General features: G+C 42.0%; 1 protein-coding gene across 2 annotated transcripts in view; it reads left to right on the forward strand.

Annotated features, from left to right (window-relative positions):
• Positions 1–5,614: 5,614 nt before the first annotated feature.
• The window catches only part of LOC117355505 (protein lifeguard 1-like), a 52,111-nt gene continuing 34,502 nt past the window's right edge, over positions 5,615–23,223 (forward strand). The window contains exons 1-4 of one of the 2 annotated variants that reach the window (XM_033934179.1): positions 5,615–5,747; positions 10,504–10,665; positions 11,094–11,500; positions 17,996–18,074. In XM_033934179.1, the coding sequence (XP_033790070.1) occupies positions 11,200–11,500; positions 17,996–18,074 (380 nt within the window). In that variant the 5' untranslated portion in view covers positions 5,615–5,747; positions 10,504–10,665; positions 11,094–11,199. The remainder of the gene's footprint in view (positions 5,748–10,503; positions 10,666–11,093; positions 11,501–17,995; positions 18,075–23,223) is intronic. The other variant, XM_033934180.1, reaches the window with a different exon arrangement.

The raw sequence follows: 23,223 nt of genomic DNA on the forward strand, positions 1-23,223 counted from the left end.
TCACATTGATCATAAAGATATATATGAGCAATCATTTTAACCCTCCCACCCACCTAATAAATAATCAAGAAAAACAAATACATTTCAATATTTTTCCCCAATTAAAATATTACAACAACCTCCCCCCTTTCCCCACCCTACCCTGGAGGTGTATAATGAAAGGGCCAAAAATAAGATCAGTTCAATTATCATTCCTTATAGAATTTTGTTAATGGTTCCCAAACATCCAAAAATTTCCTAAAATGTCCCTTTTGTATGGCCATCATATGTTCCATTTTAGAAATATGGCATAGAGATTCCCACCAAAAGTTCTTAAACTGTATACTTTGGAGGAAAGGCAGGAGAGGGGAGATATGATAGAGACATTTAAATGCGCATGAGTTGAGTCTCTTTCATTTAAAAAGAAACTCTGCCATGAGAGGGCATAGGATGAAGTTAAGAGGTAATAGGCTCTGGAGTAATCTAAGGAAATACTTTTTTTACAGAAAGGGTGGTATTTGCATGGAATATTCTCCTAGAAGAGGTGGAGGAGACAGAGACTGTGTCTGAATTCAAGAGGGCCTGGGATAAGCACGTGGGATCTCTTAGAGAGAGGAAAAGAGAATGGTTACTGAGGATGGGCAGACTAGATGGGCCATTTGGCCTTTATCGGCCATCATGTTTCTATGTTACTTCTATTCTGCCTTTACCTATCTAGTTCAGGGACAGATTACAAAAATGAAAAACTGGACCAGTTTGTCTAGGAATTACAAAATTAATCAGCAAGAACCCATATTACTATGATTGATTGTACCTAATTAAATTAAGTTATGCTGAAACAGACAAGATTTTAAAAGTTTTATAAACTGAAAGTAATACCCACAAAAATGCAGTCATAGAGGAAGCTGGTTCACACCAGAATCTTAAAAGATTCAATCTCAAAATATTTCCTTCTAGATCTAAGTTTTCTCATTATCAGAAAATATTGTTTTTTAACCACAAGTTGTACGTGGTGACACACAAATAAATTATCTATTTCTACCCCTCGAATTCAGAATTCATGATTGTAACTCCAGAGGAAAATCATTCTCATCTACAGAAATAGTTGTAATATATCTTGGATCCTTTTGAGAACCTAACCACAAAAATTTAGTTTTGTTCTTAAGTTTAAGATGATGAGTGGCAATCCATTTTTCTGATATTGAAGCATATATTTTAATATAAATAGTATTTACTGAAAGTAAAGATACTTGCAATATCACTGTAATATCATCTGCTTTTATGTAATGTTGTATCCCTTCTGGATCCAGAGTAATAACCTAAAGACTGCATAAGCCCATTAAACAATGCAGGAGAGAGTAGGGAACCCTGAGAAACACCACTCAAAGGGCACCAGCTATCTGAAAATGTTTAATCCTTGTCCACCATATAATGATGTTTAATAAAAAAGAATATCTTGGAACCATGATAAAACATGATATAGCCTGAATTGGTCAAGAATCTCTATCATTTGATCAAAATCAACTAAATCAAAGGCACTGCTTAGGTCGAACCAAATCACAATAATGGCCAGTCTCAAACATGGACTAAGCTTTGGAAGGCAGCACATGACATATCTATTTGTATGTGGCAGAAGGAACTGAGGCTATATACTCTGCACCATGCATATAAATAACCAGCCTGGTTCATGAAGTTTGGAACTACCAGTGGTGAATGTTGGCAAGGATGTGGGCATGGAAGGGCATTTATGTACATTTGGTGGCAGTGTCGATACAGGACTTTCGGTCTTTATTTTCATGTGAAATTGCTAAAATTACTTGTGTCAATTAAGCTGACCTCTTCTGCATGCTTCTAGCCGTGACTAAGAAATTTGTACACCTGGTACATGCAACCAGACTTACTATCGCTTCCTTTTAGAAGACTAAGCCTTGTCTCTAGATGGCTACCCTTATGATCACTGCAAGTCTGAAAGGGATGTTTGGACAGGTATGAAAAGACCTGCAACTGCTACTGGAGGTGATGGGACAGAGGGCAGTGATAGTGATTGGCCTACATACAGGCCTTCTGCTCCCCCCTGTTTCTTGTTCTTTACTGTTACTATCCTTTCCCTGACCATAACAATCTGGTTTATGCTGTAGGTGGTTTGCTAAAAACCTGTTAAATGAAAGGTTAAAAAAAAAAAAAAAAGTCAGACATGATCAGACCTGGTATAAAATCACCACTGACATCCTCACCCCAGGAATCCTCTCCAGGTTCCTTTCTGAAGCTCCTCCTGGGCTGCTTCAGACATGCTCTCCTGTCCTAATATCTCAGACAGCTCCTGAGATCCAAATCCTCAAGTACCACCCTGGGGTGTGTCTAAAATGCACTACATTTCTCCTCTAACTTCAGTCATGTATGCCTCCTGGTGGAGACATAGAAACATAGAAATAGACGGCAATACGGCCTCCAGAATTGCACACAGTATTCCAGGTGGGGCCTCACCATGGATCTATACAATGGCATAATGACTTCAGGCTGACGAAACTCCTGCGTATACAACCTATGATTTGCCTTGCCTTGGATGAAGCTTGCTCCACTTGATTGGCAGTCTTCATGCGGTGTGGTACGCTATCGAATGCTTTACTGAAGTCCAGGTATACGATGTCCAGGGACTCCCCAACATCCAGCTTCCTCGTCACCCAGTCAAAAAAGCTGATCAGGTTGGATTGGCAGGACCTCCCCTTAGTAAATCCATGTTGACGGGGATCCCTTAGATTCTCCTCGTTCAGGATCGTATCCAATTGGCGTTTGATTAGAGTTTCCATTAGTTTGCACACTATTGATGTGAGACTCACCGATCTGTAGTTTGCTGTCTCCATCTTGGAGCCTTTCTTGTGGAGTGGAATGACGTTACCCGTACTAAGGGAGAGATTGAAGAGCGCGGATAGCGGTTCCGCCAAGACATCAGACAACTCCCTGAGCACCCTGGGGTGTAGGTTGTCAGGCCTCATTGCCTTGTTAACCTTAAGCTTTGACAGCTCGCAGTAGACACCGCTGGGTGTAAACTCAAAATTACTAAACGGGTCATCTGCATCAACCCTTGTCTGTAGCTGAGTGCCGAGTCCTGGCGCCTCGCTGGTGAAGACTGAGCAGAAGTATTCATTTAACAGTTGAGCTTTTTCCGAGTCCGCTTCTACATAGTCTCCGTCTGGTTTCCTAAGACGTACTATCCCGCCTGAGTTCTTATTTCTGTCACTGATATACCTGAAGAAGGATTTATCTCCTTTCTTGATGTTCTTCACTAGAGACTCCTCCATGCGGAATTTGGCCTCCCTAACTGATGTTTTGACGGCTTTTGACTTGGCCAGATAAACTTCCCTAGAGTCCTGTTTCCCTGATTGTTTGTAAGAAATGAATGCTTTTTTCTTCTCCTTAATGAGGTCCGAAATCTCCGCAGAGACATATGTCGCTTGTTAAAGAAACTATGGGAAGCCTTATACAAACGCATCTGCAACACGCAGCTCAGTTATCTCTCTGCTTATGGATCAAGAAGGATTGATGTTAAGCCTCTCTGGATGGAGGGAATAGAATTTGCTTCCAGAAATAAAGAATGTGACTTGCGTACAGTAAACAATGGGGAAAGGATCAGAACTTTGTTTTTATTTTCATTTAAGATCCTTAATACCAAACTCAAATTAATATAAATGAGTCCATTACAAATGCAAGGGAGACGTGGTCACAGCCCATGATTGTAGAGTTTTGGAAGAAGCTCTGGTGAATGCACCCTGCCCAGCCCAGAACGATCATCACAATGATCAGAGTAGATATGTTGAGCAAGAGGGATGTATAATTTCAGGAAGATCTTTGGGCGGTTGCAAATAAAGTTTCATAGCACCAGATTTTAAGTTTTTTATCTTTTTTTTTTTCTATTTTAATTAGAATTTACTTTGTAATTTATTATTTTCTTTGTATTTAATTTTCCTATTGATTATGGAGTTCTTTTCTTTTATGTTTAGTACAATGTAAATCACTATGATGATAAAGGACCGCATCATTGATCACAACGGACACAATCTGATGAGGACCAGCCAGCACGGCTTCAGCAAAGGAAGATTTTGCTTGATGAACTTGCTACACTTCTTCAAGGGAGTAAACAGGCAGATAGACAAGGGTGACCCGGTCAACATCATATATCTGGATTTTCAGAAGGCGTTCGACAAGGTTCCGCCTGAACGACTACTTTGAAAAATTGCAAGCCATGGCATCGAGGGTGAAATATGTGGATTAAAAACTGACTGGCGGATAGGAAACAGAGAGTGGGGGTAAATGGTCAATACTCGGATTGGAAAAGCGTCACGAGTGGAGTCTCGTAAGGTTCAGTGCTTGGACCCATGCTCTTCAACATATTTATAAATGTCCTGGAAATTGGTACAATGAGTGAGGTGATTAAATTTGCAGACGATACAAAGTTATTCATAGTAGTGAAGATGCAGGAGGATTGCGAAGACCTGCAACGTGACATAAACACGCTTGAGAAATGGGCCATGACATGGTAAATGAGGTTTAACATGGATAAGTATACGGTGATGCATGTCAGTAACAAAAATCTTATACACTAATACAGGATGTCCGGTGCAATACTTGGAGAGACCCCCCAGGAAAGAGACTTGGGAGTACTGGTCAACAAGTCAATGAAGCCGTCCGCGCAATGTGCAGCGGCAGCGAAAAGGGCGAACAGAATGCTAGGAATGATTAAGAAGGGGATCACGAACAGATCAGAAAAGGTTATCATGCTGCTGTACCGGGCCATGGTACGCCCTCACCTGGAATACTGCGTCCAGCACTGGTCGCCGTACATGAAGAAGGACACGATACTACTCAAAAGGGTCCAGAGAAGAGCGACTAAAATGGTTAAGGGGCTGGAGGAGTTGCTGTACAGTGAAAGATTAGAGAAATTGGGCCTCTTCTCCCTTGAAAAGAGGAGACTGAAAGGGAACATGATCGAAACATTCAAGACAATGAAGGGAATAGACTTAGTAGATAAAAATAGGTTGTTCACCCTCTCCAAGGTAGAGAGAACGAGAGGGCATTCTCTAAAGTTAAAAGGGGATCGATTCCTTACAAATGTAAGGAAGTTCTTCTTCACCTAGAGAGTGGTAGAAAACTGAAACGCTCTTCCGGAGGCTGTTATAGGAGAAATCACCCTCCAGGGATTAAAGACAAATTTAGACAAGTTCCTGCTGAACCAGAACGTATGCAGGTAAGGCTAGTCTCAGTTAGGGCACTGGACTTTGACCTAAGGGCCGCAGTGTGAGCCGGACTGCTGGGCACGATGGACCACTGGTCTGACCCAGCAGCGGCAATTCTTATGTTCTTATGATGTATTGAATAGCAGTCTATAAATACTAATAAATATAAACATCTCAGCCCTGGTTCAGACTGAGTTGGAAGTATATTGGGGTAGGGTTAGGCCTGATAACATTCTATTAATGAGAAATTTCAGGCATTTTATTAAATCCCCGTACCAGTTGTTTGCCAGTTCAATGCTATGACAACAGAGCAAAGTTCAGTTTCTGAAGCTCAACTAGGAAAATATTAACTTTGGGATTGTATATCTGATCAGCAATAAGCTGTAGAAGTGATATTGGGGTGAGATTACAATACTAATTAACCATAAGACTATGTGAATTGCAAGAAATGTGCCTACTAACCAAATAGCCAGTCAAAATGGAGTCTGAATCCTGTTCGGTGCTGTGAGAATTCCATTGTGTCCTGATTGAATGCTGGTAATGTTTTCCTTTATATAATGTTGTTTTCTTGATACAAATGATGCTGTTTTATTTCTCTTGTTTAAATTTTGGAGTTCTTTTCCTTTTAATTAATTTTAATTGTAAACCACTGTACTGTATATTTTTTTTTTTATATATATAGTGTTATATTAAATAAATTTAAAATGTAACTATGACTATATATGCTGGGATAAGATGTACCATACTGGATTAGGTCAAAAGTCCATCAAACCCAGAATCCTGTCTCTAACTGTGTCTAATCCGGCAGGATCAAAATGATATGTTGAGTGAGGGGGATGTGAGGGGAGCATTCTTTTCTGTTACAATAATTGATGCCATGTCTCACTAAATAAGCCAGAGGTGAATTATAATTCAAATAAAATTAATTTAAAATACAAAAAAAGTTCTATCCTTCCTATCCCCAACATGCACTATTTCCATCCTAAAATGTATCCAACCCACAAGGCTCTCCCATCCTGTTTAACCTTTTCATGAGTTCTCTCGGAAACATCAAATTTGACGATGAAAGCATAATGTCCTACACAGATGACATTCTATTCCTCATTCCTACAACCAATCTGATGTTACCAACAAAGTCTTAACCAACATTGAAAGAATCCAAAACTGGGCAACAATCAACAAGCTAAAACTAAACCCAGCTAAAACCAAAGTCCTATACTTCCACACTGCCCAACAGATAGCACCTACAAGCATCACTCTTCGATCAGGCAACACCCTTGCTATCAATAAAACCTCCAAAATCCTAGGCTGCATTCTTGACTCCACACTAACCATGGAAGCTCAAATCTCTAATATCCGAAAAAAAATCCCTCTTCACCATGAGGCAACTAAGACTCATCAGACCATACTTCCATCAGCATCACCTTGCTCTGAATGTGGTGTTGATGATTCTACCACAGCTGGACTACTGTAACTCTGCCTACATGGGAATTAACTCCACACTGGTCCATAAAATGCAACTCATTCAAAACACAGCAATAAGACTAATTTTCAACCTGAAAGAATATGACTTGGTGTCAGCCTTCATTAAGCAATTACACTGGTTATCCATCCCTTCACAAATCAAATTTAAAACATCATGCATCATTTACCAAATACTTCATGGAAATTCACCGGCTCCACTTATCCAACTCTTCTCAAAGGCATGATCTACTTCTCACAGAACCCTCAACAGGATATTACTAAACCTCCCTACAGCAAAGAACCTCCAATACAAATGTGTTTTTCACTCCATGCTAACCTTCCTAGGAGTGAAAACCTGGAATGACCTCACCGAAAAGACCAGAACGGAACCCAGCTACATCACATTCTGGATAAAACTGAAAACCGTCCTCTTTGATACACATTCCTGCCTAAGTATCCCCCCTCTCGCTCTAAGTGTGCTTATACAGGATACTGTGGCATCATCCCAGTTTGAAGTGAGCTTTCCACACCTTCAAGTTCAATAAAATGTAAGACTACTGTATTTCTTTTTTTTGTGGTGGCCAGGGGAGGAAGGATATTGGGCACCCCCAATAATTTTGAAAAGTTGGTTCCTATGGAATAGACCAGTAGTTCCAACATGCAGCCCTCATAGTTCTCCATTGCAGACCTCAAACAGTTGCTAAAAAGTTCTTTAAATCCTGAAACTGTGTTAATTTCAATTTTGCCCACTTGATATAGTAACTGTAAGCAAGTATGTTACTCAGGTGTCTCAATGATGGAATTTGCTACTGTTGACCATCCAAAATAAAGTAAGTTTAAGAAATATATCCTTGAAGTGTTGTAGAGTCAAAATTAGTATGAATTTTTAATGTTTAATACCCAGTCTGAATAAGCAGGTCACGGCAGTTTACAAAATTAGTATGTGTAAGCGTGACATCTTTTGGCGGCCCTCAGAGCTTTCTCATAGTCACACTGCGTCCCTGAACATGAAAAAGGTTGGAGATCATTGGAATAGAGCCTAAGGGGCTCATATTGAAAGAGAAATACGTACAAAAACCGGCCTAAGTCGGCACTTGGACGAACATTTCTCAAAAACGTCCAAGTGCCGATACTAAAAACGGGTTTTGGATGTATTTCTAAATGACCTAGGCCTTCATAGTGCTGCTGAACGACCAAAGTTAAATGGGGCATTTCGGAAGGAGTGTTGAGGGCAGGAATTGGGCGGGACATGGGCCGGTTTATACTTAGTCGTACAGCATGTATAACCGAAAGTTATACAGCCCACGATTGACAGAACTTGGACGTTGTGACTTAGACCATGTTAGTCACAAAAACCCACCTAAACTCACCAGATAAGCACTGAAAACACATAACACAAACCCCCACACACTACCCTAGTGATCACCGACCCTCCCCCCCCATAAAAATATTAATCACACCTTTAAAATTCAGCCTCCAGACCATCATCACCTGGCCGCCTGGCATAGGAAAGCCTAGTCGTCCAGCACAGAGGCAGCTTAAGTCGTCTTGGGGGTGGGTTAGGGACCCATAGAGAGGAGGACCCATGCCTATAAGCCCCTGTAATCACTGTATTGATATGTAAACATGTGCACTCCCCTATACACCCCCAAAACCCTTTTTTACTGGCATATAAGTGGCTCCTGCAGCCATAAGGGCTATTGGGGTGGTAGATAAGTGGGTCTAGGGGATTCTGGAGGTGGTTTGGGGGCTCACCATAACCTATAAGGGAGATGTAGGGAGGAGAAGACATGGCACCCTTTTTGTGAAGTTTACAGCAGTACCCTGTAAGGTACCCCACTATTTAGTTGAAATGTCTGGGTGTGCAGTCCATCACTTTGCAGACCCCTCCCACATCCAACAGGGCTTGTTCTAGGCGTTTTGGACTTGGACGATAAGTTGGACGAAAATATGGTATAAAGATGGACAATTTAGCAGCTTGGACGATCAGTTCAGCAGGACGTATAATTAGACGATTTTCAAAACAAAAAAAAAAATTTGGACATATTTTTCGAAAATGTGTCTTAGGCTTTTTTTTTACTTTGGATGACTTGCAAGTTGGAGGTAAATGGACTTAGATGTCCCTTTCGATTATGCCCTTCCACGGGTCTCTTATCAAGCCGAATAGTGCAGGTCAGCGTGGTAAACGCATTGAAGTCCATAGGGATTGAATGGGATTTGATGCATTTGCCCTGTGGCACTCACTACCGCGGTTTGATAAAGGATGGCCTAAGTATGCAGTTATACTATAGTTTGATCACCTACAATAGCTCAAAGGCTGGTGTAAATGCTTGTTCCTCACTGCTTTCAGTTAGGCACATAACTGATATTATTCTATAATCAATAAAACATAAGAGCAAGGCACACTCCTGCCCCGCCCAAGTCCACACCTCCCTTGCAGTTGCTCACATAAGCCCAGATGCACTAAAGTCAGTAATCGTTGCTAAACCTGTTTTAACAGCTTTAGTGACGATCACATTTGCTGACCCGCCTGGTTTTCTGCACGATCGCTCATTCCCAGATCTGACCATACAAATAAGCTAATTAATATTAAAATGGCATGTAAATTAGTAGAGCAATTGATGCTCTATCATGGCTTCCCAATCGCTTTTAGTGACTTACCTGTCTAACATTTTTTTTATAGGCACAGATGCTGTGCAATGTTACACATGCACAATATCTGCCCCATTAGAAAAAAAAGAAAAAAGCACACGCACTCCCCCCACCACCATCACCGTTGATGGCCTCTCTGACAAACCAGCACTGGGAACCAACCCCTCGCCAGCAAAAACAGCAGGAGGAATGCCCACTTCCTCCTGCCATGCCTTCCCCACCTCCCACAAGCGCGTAAAAATGGCAGAAGGGGACACGACCTCCAGTGGCAGGAGGGAGTGGGCAACCCTCCTGCCTTTTTTTAAGGGGGAAATGGGAGGGGAGGGTATGTTTGGGGGAGGGTGCCTAGCACGAGATTGGGCCTTCGGTGGCAGGAGGGAGTGGGCATCCCTTCCCCCCTGCCATGGTTACTTCCTCCCCCCCTGCGACAGCAAAATGGCAGAAGGGATGCCCACTCCCTCCTGCCACCGAAAGCCCACTCTCGTGCTAGGCACCCTCCCCCAAACATACCCTCCCCTCCCATTTCCCCCTTAAAAAAAGGCAGGAGGGTTGCCCACTCCCACCTGCCACTGGAGGTCCTCTGAACCCTTCCCACCCTCCGAACCCCCCCCCCCCCATACCTTTTTAGAGAAATTGGAACGGGAGGGAAGCTCAGTCCATCCCACTCATAGGTTTTTCCTCTCCCTTTTATCAAGGGATACAGGGGGAGGAACCTTTTTTTTTTTTTTTTTTTGTAAATCATTTTTATTGAAGTCAAACAGAGGAACAAAGGGCATACAAAAAGGCCCTGATTGACTCAGAGGCCTAAGGGCCCTTCCAAGGGGTATCACATGATGCATCAGGGAGGGAAATTTCTGCCATTTTTATCTGGCGGACTTATGAGCGAGATGGACTTCTCTAAAAAGGTACGGGGGTTTTGGGAGACCTTTTTTTTTTTAACCAATGGCAATATACCAAAATGTGTGTGTTGCACCTGCATTTTTAGCAAGAAAGTAACTCTGGGAGGTTAAATATAATTTTCAGGGTGTGAAATGAAACCAAACCATTTGCAAAGCTTCCATCTGTATAAAAAAAACCCCAAACAAACACAAAACAATTGCCATTGACTTTGAGGCTAATGTTTTATGGGTACTTTAATCATTTCCCCGTGTGTAAACTAAACTTTTGACCTCTATAGGCTGAGAGGAAGATAAATTGGTCAGATATGAGGAAGTCTCACTAGAGGAATAAAGTCACCGACAGAAGTCTCGGTGAGCTGATGTCAGACTGAAACACCCAGTGGCCCTTCTCCACTCTACTGAATTGCCAATCGCACTATAGTGCTAAGCTCTAGAGGCAGGTAATGTCTGCCGATGGCAGAGTTTGGGTTTTGGTTTCTGCAGTCAGCACAGCCTTACAGTCAAATAATCTTTTTTTCCTGAGGGCAGTGCTAATGTTATTGTGTTAGATGCAGGATTGTGTTGTTAGGGTGTCAGGTGCAGTGTTAGTAGCAATTTTAGATGTGGTGCTAATGTGTTTGGAGGGGGTCGTGGATTTGATATATTGCCTTTCTGTGATATAACCAAAGTGGTTTTATTGTATGCAGGTACTTTCTCTGTCCTTAGTGGATTCACAGTCTGAGTTTTCGTTAGTTGCAGTGTTTAGATGTGTTATTAGTGCTTTTGTCCCAATGTTAGTGATCAATAATGTGTTAGAGTAAGTGTGTTAGCCAACGTGCTAGCCCTTGATATGGGAAGTGATTTCTGACAGAGTATTTGTTTCTTGCAGACGCTGTTTAATTCCTGAAAGTGGCTGGGGTGATTACCGGCAGAGTTTCTCATCTGGTCTGTCTGTGGGTTTGAGAAAAGACAGATTTGAGCAGCCGCCACCCGAGATGGAGAAGACTATTGAGCCTCCTCCAGATTATTATTTTGGAGTTCATCAGTACCAAACCCCGCCACCAGGAAGCCATGCCTCAGCACACCCTGACATGATCTCCGCGCCAGATTCACTGCAACAGGGGCCGGGAGCATTGCCTGCATACAGCATTTCCCCAGCCAGGGCCTGGTCAGAACCATCTTTCCAGGAAGGAGGATTCCCCCAAGTGGAGAAAGCGGGCCAAGATGATCCAGCACCGGAATACAGCAATCCTATGGAAGAAAACAGTCGGTTCTCTGAGAAAGTCCTCCGCAGAGGTAAGGAGAAGGGTGGAGGGAGTTTCATGGTGCTGATTTCTGCCAGGTTGCTGATCTGGAACCTTTTTTGAATCGTGGCAAATTGTTTCCTTTTTCTCACTGCAGTGTTTATGTTTTATTAAAACTTGTTATACCGTTTGTTCTTACGACAGGTCCAAGTGGTTTTCAAATATATAATATGTAGAAAAGAACTCCATTTTAAAAATAGGACCCCAGTGAAACTGCAAAAAACAATGATAAAACGCAGTCTAACAGGTACTGGCATTGTCATTTGGAGGTGCGTACCTTAGATCACCTTCTATTTCAATATCCCTTAATACTAACTTTCTGGAAATCAATATGGAGTAACATAATGTCTATTCTTGAGGTGCCCATTTCATTATCTTATAAAAATATACTGTTTGGAACCTCAATCATGACTAAGAATCCACTTAAAAAAACATAAGGATCAACTTCTCCTTATTATGACTGGAGTTGCTTTACAAATGATTATGAGGAATTGGAAACAATGGGATCGATTAAATTTACCTTTCTGGTGGGAGACTCTTTGTTTGTACTATCGATATGAGAAAATATTAGCAGAGGAACTAAGTGATTCCAGGAAATTTAAGGAAATTTGGGGATCATTGGAACTTTACATAAAAGATCTTTAAATAAGGTCAACTTTCAAATTCTGAAAGCGTATCTAGAGTAAAAATGAAAAGGTGGAATTGGGAGGGAGGGTGGGTGGGAGGAAAAGGATTTACGGCCTCTTTTACAAAGCTGCGCTAGCAGCCTCGAAGCCCATAGAGAATTAAAGGGCTTCGGGGCTGTTTCCATGCGGCAACTGCTAGGGCTTTGTAAAAGAGGCCATTAATGTTTCATATGTAGAACTGAAGTGCTTTTATGGATTTTATTGTATTACATTATAAGCATTTTCTGTATGACGTTATAAAACTAATAAACTGTTGAAACTGAAAATAGGACAGACCTATACATATCACAAAAAGAAGATATAAACTCATTCTTCCCCATGTGCAAACTCTAACCTTCCTGTATAAATTCTACATCACAGGGTTCCCACTTAAAGACCCATTTCCCTAATATATATGAATTATTTTATATCTTGTCCAAATCCTTCACAAAAGTAAAAAGTTTTCAGTATGGTTTTAAATGCTTTAATATTTCCATCTAATCTCAATTCCCGTGGCAAGTGATTCCATAACTGCAGAGCAATAAAATAAAATGCTTTATTTCTCCATCTAGCTCTGTTAGCTGAGGAAAGAACCAGCCTGGTTGTCTTGAATTGATCTCAGAATTCTTGTTGGAATGTAAGGCAATTAAGTAACCGGGTGGTTGAAGAAAAAATGCTCTATTTGTAAGAATCATTGCTTTAAACTGGATTCTATTTTTTAAAAAAACAAAAAAAAACCTGGCAACCAATGAAATTGCAAATAAAATGGGGTGACTCTATCAAATTTCTTTTTATAACCCAATAATTATATAGCAGTGTTTTAAATCGTTTGCAATCTCCTCAAGTTATTCTTTGAAAGACCCATATATATATGATGTTACAATAATCTTATTTAGAGATCAATAATGCATGAATTAGAGTATGCAAATTTTGTTCATGAAAGTACCCTCTCACTGCCTGTAAAGTTCTTAATAAATGGAAACATGACTTCACTAATGCCGAAACTTGTCCTTCGAAATTTAGTTGAACGACAATCACGCCGAGATATCTGAAAGTCTGTATTGATGGAATCTTCTTTCCAATGATATTTATATCTACCCGTGGTTGTAGATAGTGGCCTGTTAGCCAACAAGAAGTACACTTCTCTAATTAAGAACTAATGTATGATCTGTAAGCGTTTTTGCTACAATTATAAGGCCTTCATCAATTGATTTTAAATCAAGTCGAATTGGATCAATTTTAGCCACAATAAGTATATCGTCAGCATAACAATATACTCATAAGAACATAAGAATAGCCTTACTGGGTCAAACCAATGGTCCATCAAACCCAGTAGCCCATTCTCACGGTGGCCAATCCAGGTTACTGGCCAAAACCCAAAGAGTAGCAACATTCCATGCTTCCGATCCAGGGCAAGCAGTGGCTCCCCCATGTCTTTCTCAATAACAGACTATGGAATTTTCCTCCAGGAACTTGTCCAAACCTTTCTTAAAACCAGCTACGCTATCCACTCTCACCACATTCTCTGGCAATGCGTTCCAGAGTTTAACTCGAAGTCCAAATTCCTGAATTATAGTGATCAAGGGTACAATGAAAATATTAAATAGTACTGGTGACAATGCAGAACCCTGAGGTACTCTACACAATAAGTGAAATCTTCTTAAGACAGATGTTTCTCATTTAACTGAATAAGTTCTATTTTGCAGAAAAGATCTAAATCAATCTAAGACAGTAGGACAGTGTTTCTCAAACTTTTTTTTTTTTTAGCTCCTGCACATTAAACAGAGCAAATGTTTTTCGTGGCACTTTATAATTGAAATTATAAAATTGCAAAACCAACAAAAATTAAATTTTGAGAAATATTTATTTAAAGCTATATAACAACGGTGAAACTAAATAGATAGAATAGAATTGCTAATCAATGCGATGGATTGTTTTTGAGTGCAAATTAACTCAAAACATGGCTCAATAGTTGACAAGCGAACATGCATTTCATCATCCACCATCTGCAGTTGTTTGTTTGGTTTTTTTGTTTTTTTTTTAAATTTCTGTCCATTTATACAGTGCCATTTTCTTCATGGCATTATCCCCATACACTTGGACTAACATGTCCCTGATTTAATTTCCATTCTTGCCAAGTTTAACAAGAAATTTACCCCCATCTTTACTAGCACATAGCGTGGGTTTTAGCGCCCGCAGTAGTGGTAACTGCTCCGATGCTCATAGAATTCCTATGAGCGTCGGAGCAGTTACCAACGCTGCCGGCGCCAAAACACGCACTACGTGTTAGTAAAGGAGGGGATTAATGTCTGTTCGTTGCTCAAATTCATACTCTGACATTCTTGTGATGACACACAAAAACACACAACAACAATAATGAACACCACTCAGCGAGACATTGCCACGAGTCGACACAAACAAAGCTGTGAGACACTAATACACCAAGGTTATGAAAGCTTACTGAGCTGTGTGTACAGTGCTGCCAACATAAGCGCATGGTGGCAAGTTCACAAACTTAACTATATATATATATATATATATATATATATATATATATTTACTTTTATTCATTCATTCAGCTTTCTATACCATTCTCCCAAAGGAGCTCAGAACGGTTTGCATGAAGTTATTCAGGTACGCGAGTATTTGTCTCAGTGGGCTCACAATCTATCTAATGTGGCTTGCTTTATTTATTTATTTATTTAAATTAGAAAATCACCACTTGAGACCCAGATTGCTTTGTCTATACAAGAAAATATTCATATTTCTTTCACACAAAGGAAAGCAGCAGTGACAACCAAGGGGAAGAATGACAAACAACCCAGGAAGCCGCTAGGGTTCAAAGTACAGGAGGAAGTGGGCATCTCTCCTGCTTTTTGGGGGAAAGGAAGTGGTGGGGGTTCAGGGGAGCATCTGATGGCAGGAGGGAGTTGGCATCCCTCCTGTCCTTCTTTTTTTTTTCCCAGGAGGAAGGAGGGAGGGTAGAGGATGGTTGGGGGGGAGCCTCTGTTGGCAGGAGTGAGTGGGCATCCCTCCTGCCAATTTTCTTTCATGGTGGGGGCAGCAGCATAGCAGGAGGAAATCGGCATACCTCCTGCCATTTTCACAGCTACGTGGGGGGGGGGGGGATTGGTTAAATGGGGCAGATATTGTGCATATGTAACACACTCATAGAATTATATGAGTATCGAAGCATTTAGCACCTCTGGCTGCAGGATATACCTCCACCGTGGCTTAGTAAATGAGGGCCTGAATGCTTACTCTTTCAAAAAGTACTAGGACCAGGAGGCATGCAATGAAGCTACTAAGTAGTAGATTTCAAACAAACAGGAGAAAATATTTCTTCACTCGACATGTAATTAAACTCTGGAATTCATTGCTAGAGAATGTGATGAAAGCAGTTAGCTTAGCAGAGTTTTAAAAAGATATGGATCGTTTCCTAAAAGAAAAGTTCATAAGTCATTATTGAGATGGATTTGGGAAAATCTGCTGCTTATTTCTAGGATAAGCAGCATAATATCTGTTTTACTCTTTGGGATCTTGCCAGGTACTTGTAACCTGGATTGACCACTGTTGTGGAAACAGGATACTGGGCTTGATGGACCTTTGGTTTTGAGAGGATGTGATAATATGAAGTGAGCACTCTGGAGTCTCAGATATAACCAAAATTGTCTACAGTGGGGATATTTTTTAAAAGAAATGTACTGGGGAGGGCTGGTGGGGTGGGCTCCCACTGCAATGGAGAAAAAAGAAAGCAAGTTTAGGAAGGTTCCAGTTAAGTGATACTTAAATTTAGACGTTTGTTTTGATTTTGCCCCTCCACGGGAGCAAGTCTTTAAATTGGCACCTCAGACAAGGATCCCCAATGCTGTGTGCTTAGTGCTAGCTCTTTAATACTAGCATAAGGTTGTCATTGGGTTGTCATAGTGTAGGTGTTCCCTCTATTGTAGGTGTTGGCATGCCTAAGTGCGCCAGGTGATTCAAGTATCTTATACAAGTAGTATTCTATTACCTACATGCATACCTGGGATACATGCCCATGTTTCGCACGAGCTCTGCCCATGTGCAGTTAGGTACTATGGCATTTAGGTGCTAGTACACATGGGTACCTTGCTGTCAATTCATGGCACCTTTGATATGCTAAGTGGCACCTACCTAGAGGGCACTTTATAGAATTGCCCTTTATGTCAAAAAGCATGGGACAGGCACGTGGGATCTCTTAGGGAAAGGAGGAGATAGTGGATGCTGTGGATGGGCAGACTAGATGGGCCCTTTGGCCTTTAGCTGCCATCGTGTTTCTAAGTTTCCAAGTTTATTAAAATTTTGTTATACCACTAAATCAAAACTTCTAAGTGGTTTACAGTGCATTAAAAAGGGATTACATAAAATAAACAACAAAGCAAAAAACATAAAATAAAACCGGCAGACTCAAAACAGGACAAAACAACAGGAGCAAGAGGAATATGGAGAGAACTACATTATTGATAGGAAAAAGAGAACAAGAAAAGGGAAATACAGTAGGAAGGGGAAACATAAGTCCATTAAAAGAAAGAAGAATCAAATTCTTTAAAGAAGAGAAGAAAGAGAGAACTCATCCTTATAAGGGCCATTAGAGCACAAAGGCATCTTTAAACAAGAATGTTTTTACGTTGGATTTAAAATTCTTTAATGAGAAAGCTTCTCATAAATGGGAATAGAGTTCCACAGAGACGGAGCCATTACTGAGATGATATTATCACGTAAGGTGTTGATGTGTCTTAAAGATGGACTTGCAAGTAGATTATGGGAGACTGACCAAAGACTCCACCACCACCTCTGTCTGAATATCACTGCTCCCTGCAGAATTTCACAGTACAGTTCTTGTTTTGCTCCTCTACCATACAGATAATATTGGGCCAATTAGAGGGATATTCAACCCAATACTATTCATATAGTGTGAACATAGAGCGCAATACAGATACTAAAGTGTGCAAAGAAATAGTAGTAGTATGAATTAGAGAATGACACGGTGACAAAATTCATCACTGTTCCCGTCTCCGCGGATAACCGCGGTAAACAATCTTCATGTCATTCTTTAAGGAGAGAGGGAAGAATCAGAGTATGAATGGCCACAACCACTGACCCGCAAGCTTTGCTTTGAAGAATGCTGGTGTAGAAGGATTGAGATTGAAATAGACACTAGAAAATGACATGGGATTATTTCCCGCGGTTATCCGCGGGGACAAGAACGGTGATAAATTTTGTCACCGTGTCATTCTCTAGTATGAACACAGTACACAATACTAATATAAGTGTATACAGTATATAAGCAGGTAAATTGATTATGGTAACAATAGGCGCAAAGAAGTAGGATGATTGGTTATGGTTTAATTATGTCAGTATTGAAAACCTTCCCAGAAAATGCCAACATGTATTGTAACACCTTTACAGGACTGACTTCCCAATCATTAGTAGCGGTATAGAAGCTTTCAATAAATAATATAGTAGCCCAAAACTCACAAATAATTAAATTATGCATTTACCCACCTCTGATGAAGGTATGTGTTGTTTGAATATTGGGACCAAAATTGTTAACAGCTGGACCAAAATGGAAAATATTTGTAATAACTGCAAGTTGTTCCTAAATATAATTGTTTAGAACTTATTGTTAGCATGGTACTAACATGTCCGATGTGTTTGCTATCTCCCGAGATATTCTGAATTGCTGGAGGATACTTCTTGCTTACCACTGGTGCTTATAATCCCTCTGTGTTATTTGGATGTGGTATTAACGCATTTTTCTATGTTGTGGATAAGTCTGAATGAAATGTTTCTGTCTCCAGCTTTTATCAGGAAGGTTTACATCATCTTGGCAATTCAGCTGGTTATTACAGTTTCTATTATTTGCATGTTTATTTACTGGTAAGTTTTTATATTATTATTATTATCTCATACAGTATATCACAGCTTATTTCAATTTAATTTTTTGGGTGGAAAGAAAGTTCTAGAAGAAGAAAATAAGATATGAAACTCAAAGTGGGTAGACTAATGTTGGGCAAACCTTTTGGACCCAGTAGAGATTCAAAGGGTTGGGGTTCACCTCTGGAGATTAGTATGAGGAGGGAGGTACATGTGAATGTTATCGGGCACAACTTTCTTTCTCACTTTCTCTAACACATACATTCATCAGGTCCAGCTTCAGCACCCTTCCTATTTCCAGGTCAACTAGAGCAGGTTAATCATTAAGCATTCTAGGCAGTTCCATAAGGAGACAGCTTCTGGGAGAAGGGGATGGATGCCAACAACAGCTTCAGTCAAACTGACTGCCAAACTCAAAGATATCAGCATGTACCTTGCAGAGAGTGTGGACACTTTTCAGATAGACCTTATACCCAGGTAAATGGCATTTGGAAATTGTCCTCATTATGTACAAAATAATAATTAATATTGAAAAGCATGATGTAAAATAATGGCTCATTCTGGTAGAGGTGGTGCTTTGGTTTTATCATTGTTCCAGATACACTAGATAGAGTTTGAGCCCGCTGGGACAGATAGGTAAATATGATAAAGTACCTGAATGTAACCACTTAGGATATGAGTGGTATGTAAATAAATACAATAAAAATAAATATCAATATCTTACACATTAGGGCAGTCCTAGAGGCCTGAAAATTAATTGAAAGGGATGCAAGGTTTGTCCCTCCCTGGGCCTTACCCCTTCATCTTTAACTTTTCTCACATGTTCAGCTGCAGCTGCCTTCTTCCAGTCAATGTGACATCTCCTCCTTCTTCAGGTCTACATGAGCTGACACTACCATGTCCATCAGGCCCACACTGGCTAATGCTGCCTTTTTCATCTTCTATAAGAACAATGAAGATGAAGAGACACTGTTTGCTAGATGTAGCCCTCAAGAATAGGTTGCCCTCCACTGGTGTGGACTCAGGAGAAACCTAATGAAATATTTCTTCGCCTAGGGTAACCATATGGCTCCAGAAAAAAGAGGATGGATTGAGATATCTGGTTTTACTTCCATTGAGAGCAATGGAGGTAAAACCTGAATGTCTCAATCCATCCTCCTTTTTCTGGAGCCATATGATAATCCTATCTTCACTGAAAGAATAGTGAATGCATGAAACAGCTTCCCAGTGAAAGTGATAGAAGTAAAGCAGTAGCAAAACTCAAGCAAATCTGATAAGTAAGATAGGATCCCTCTGTGTGAAGAGAACCCCAAAGATCAAGAAGGGTCTATTTCAGCAGGATGGCAACTGAGCAGAATAGAACTGCTAATCCTCATGCAAACCAAACCTCTTTTCATATGAGGAAAGACTAAAAAGGCTAGGGCTCTTCAGCTTGGAAAAAAGACTGCTGGGGGAAGATATAATTGAAGTTTACAAAATCCTGAGTGGAATAGAACGGGTACAAGTGGATCGATTTTTCACTCCGTCAAAAATTACAAAGACTGGGTGACACTCGATGAAGTTACAGGAAAATACTTTTAAAACCAATAGGAGGAAATTTTTTTTCACTCAGAGAATAGTTAAGCTCTGGAACACATTGCCAGAGGTTGTGGTAAGAGTGGATAGCATAGCTGGTTTTAAGAAAGGTTTGGACAATCGTCTGGAGGAAAAGTTCATACTCTGTTATTGAGAAAGACATGGGGGAAGCCACTGCTTGCCCTGGATCGGTAGCAAGGAATATTGCTATTTCTTGGGTTTTGGCCAGGTACTAGGGACCTGGATTGACCACCGTGAGAACAGGCTACTGGGCTTGATGGACCATTGGGCTGACCCAGTAAGGCTATTCTTATGTTCTAATACATAATGATTCAACAGGAAGGGGCCAGTTTTCACTTAGTTGTGAAGGTACAAGTTTTATGGATATTTTTATACCTGCTGACCTTGTAGTTATTTTCACATGGAAAATACCCTCAAGGAGATAAATTATCTGCAAGGTGCGATATTGCAGGTGAAAGGTATTCAAGGACCTTTCACCTACAATATCTGTGATTCACTTTGTGCTGTAAGTCCCTGCCCATTTCCATCTTCTAAGTAGAGGTCTGCACGGGAACGGGGATCGCGGGGATCCCGCGGGTCCCGCGGGGATCCCGCGGGTTCCCCCCCTGGCCCACGGGACTCCCACGGGGACGCCCCCTGGCCCACGGGACTCCCACGGGGATGCCCCCCTGACCCACGGGACTCCCACGGGGACGCCCCCTTGCCCACGGGACTCCCACGGGGATGAAAACAACCTACCTAAATTCTGGCGATGCAAGCATGCAGCTTACAAGTCTGGCCGGCGTCGCGTCGGGAAATAGCCATGTTGAGCAGTGAGCTCAGCACGTACACAGATGAAAGCCTTGCTTGCTGATTGGTCCGGTGGCCCCGCCCCACCGTGCCGCCGGACCAATCAGCAAGCAAGGCTTTCATCTGTGTACGTGCTGAGCTCACTGCTCAGCATGGCTATTTCCCGACGCGGGCATTAGGCTGTTTTTTGTCATTTCGGGTGGGGGATGGCAGCGGCAGCAGCAGCCTGAAAAAGAAATCATCCTGGCCGGGTTCGGTGTCATGCTCCGGAGCTTCTACAGCCTTCCTATCTCCCTCTCCCTTCTACCTGCGGCTCTCTTCGGCAACTCAGCAGCAGCTTCTGACGTCGGGGCCTACCCTCTGCGAGTCCCGCTTGTTTCAACTTCCTTTTTCCACAAAGGTGGGACTCGTAGAGGGAAGGCCTCGATGTCGGCAGCTTGTCTTGATCACCGCTGCTGACGAGTTGCTTAAGAGAGCCGCGGAGCAGGGGGGTGTTGCCAGGTGCAGGTAGAAGGGAGAGGGCCAGATGCAGGACTCGTGGGTGAGGGAGGAGAAGAGAGAGGGGAGAGAAACAAAAGGAAATATTTCATACTGGGCTGGGCCGGAGTGGAGAGAGGGTGGAAAGATTCTGGCTACAGGGTGCATTAACAAAGGAAAAGGGGGGAAAGCTGAAAATGGAGATAGTGACACAAAGAAGAGAAAGGGTAAGCAGGACCTTCTGAATAAGGATAGAGATACAGAGGGGACATGAAGAGGAGGTGAAATAGAGACATAGAAGTAATGCTGAAAAAGTGTGTGTGTGGGGGGGGAGATAAAGACATTGAAAGGGCAAATGGTGAATATGGGGTAAAGACAAGGACAGAGACAAATGAAGATTCTGAAAAAGTGGTGAGATACGGATATAGGTGAGATGGACACAAAGAAGGGTGATGCTGGAAAATAGGTGGAATGGTAATTCTGACAGACACAGAAGGGAAATGCTGGATCAAGGAGAGATGGGGCTCAGGCTGGATGGAATGAGGAGAAATGCCTTGTTGGCCCGGAACTTCCTCTCCTACGTCAGAATTGACGTCAGGGAGCGGAATGCTGGTCAGCGCGACGCTTCTGCAGGGAAAGCTTGGGACGGCGGTGGCTTAGGGGCTATTCTCCGATGGCTGTGGCAGCAAACCGAGTGGCTTGGGGGAGGGCACGGAGAAAGAAAGAAAGGGGGCAGACAGAGAGACAGAAAGAAGGGGGAACAGGGAGACAGAAAGAAAAAGTTGGGGGAGAGAATGAGGTCTGGAGGAGAGGAAACATACAGGAGGCTGAAAGAAAGGAAGAAAGATTGGATGCACAGTCAGAAGAAGAAAGTGCAACCAGAGACTCATGAAATCACCAAACAGCAAAGGTAGGAAAAATGATTTTATTTTCAATTTAGTGATCAAAATGTGTCTGTTTTGAGAATTTATATCTGCTGTCTATATTTTGCACTATGGCTCCCTTTTACTAAACCGCAATATTGTTTTTTAGCGCAGGGAGCCTATGAGCATTGAGAGCAGCGCGAGGCATTCAGCGTAACTCCCTGTGCTAAAACCTACTATTGTGGTTTAGTAAAAAGGGAGGGGGTGTATTTGTCTATTTTTGTATTTTGTTACCGAGGTGACATTGCATAGAGTCATCTGCCTTGGGAAATGTATATGGCAGATATCTTTATTTTGTGTTCAAAAGAAAAGGAAATGCATTTCTGGTTTTATTTCTACAGTGTTGAAGTACTTGTTGGCCCTTGCTGTGACTGGTGGGGATCCCCAAGCACCGCCAGCAGAGGACCTCCTCTAGAGATGGTCAGAACTCCCCTCCACCAAGCGCAGCAGTCGCTGGCAGCATCCATGAGCCACTGAGGTGCCAGCATCTGTGACTCAGGGACGCTACTGCTGCCTGCCAAGCTTGGCAAAAGGGACCCCAGGCCAACTGCAAAGGAAGTCCTCAGCTGACAGTTTGTGGGTTCTCATCAGCTGAGTATTTATATTTTATATTTACATTAGAGGTTCTGGTAGAAACCCATTTACAAAGTATGTATTCTTCCCAATTAATATTTCCAAATTAATAGTCTCTTTGCTTATTTGTAAATGGGTCTCTACCAGAGCCTTTAATTCAGTAGCATAATTAAATAAAATAACTATTTCTGAAGTTTATAGGGAAGGATGGTGACGGAGGGGATTCCTCGCGGGGACGGGTGGGGACGGAGGGGATTCCTCGCGGGGACGGGTGGGGACGGAGGGGATTCCTCGCGGGGACGGGTGGGGACGGAGGGATTCCTCACGGGGACGGGTGGGGACGGAGGGATTCCTCACGGGGACGGGTGGGGATGGGTGGGATTTTGGCGGGGACGGGTGGGGACGGGTGGGATTTCTGTCCCCGCGCAACTCTCTACTTCTAAGCCAAGATCTCCACTTGGCTTGCAATATTGTGACTGTTCCATGCACAGTGAGATGGGAAAAGGCAGCACAAAGCAGCCAGGCTGTGAGACACTGAGGTCCTCCTCATCTAGGAATATCCTAGAAACATAATGACAGATAAAGGCCAAATGGCCCATCTAGTCTGCCCATCCGCAGTAACCATTATCTCTTTCCCTCTCCAAGAGATCCCACGTGCCTATCCCAGGCCCTCTTGAATTCAGACACAGTCTCTGTTTCCACCACCTCTTCCAGGAGACTGTTCCACGCATCTACCACCCTTTCTGTAAAAACGTATTTCCTCAGATTACTCCGGAGCTTATCACCTCTTAACT

This window comes from Geotrypetes seraphini, chromosome 2 (genome assembly GCF_902459505.1).
Source record: "Geotrypetes seraphini chromosome 2, aGeoSer1.1, whole genome shotgun sequence".
Lineage (NCBI taxonomy): Eukaryota > Metazoa > Chordata > Amphibia > Gymnophiona > Dermophiidae > Geotrypetes > Geotrypetes seraphini.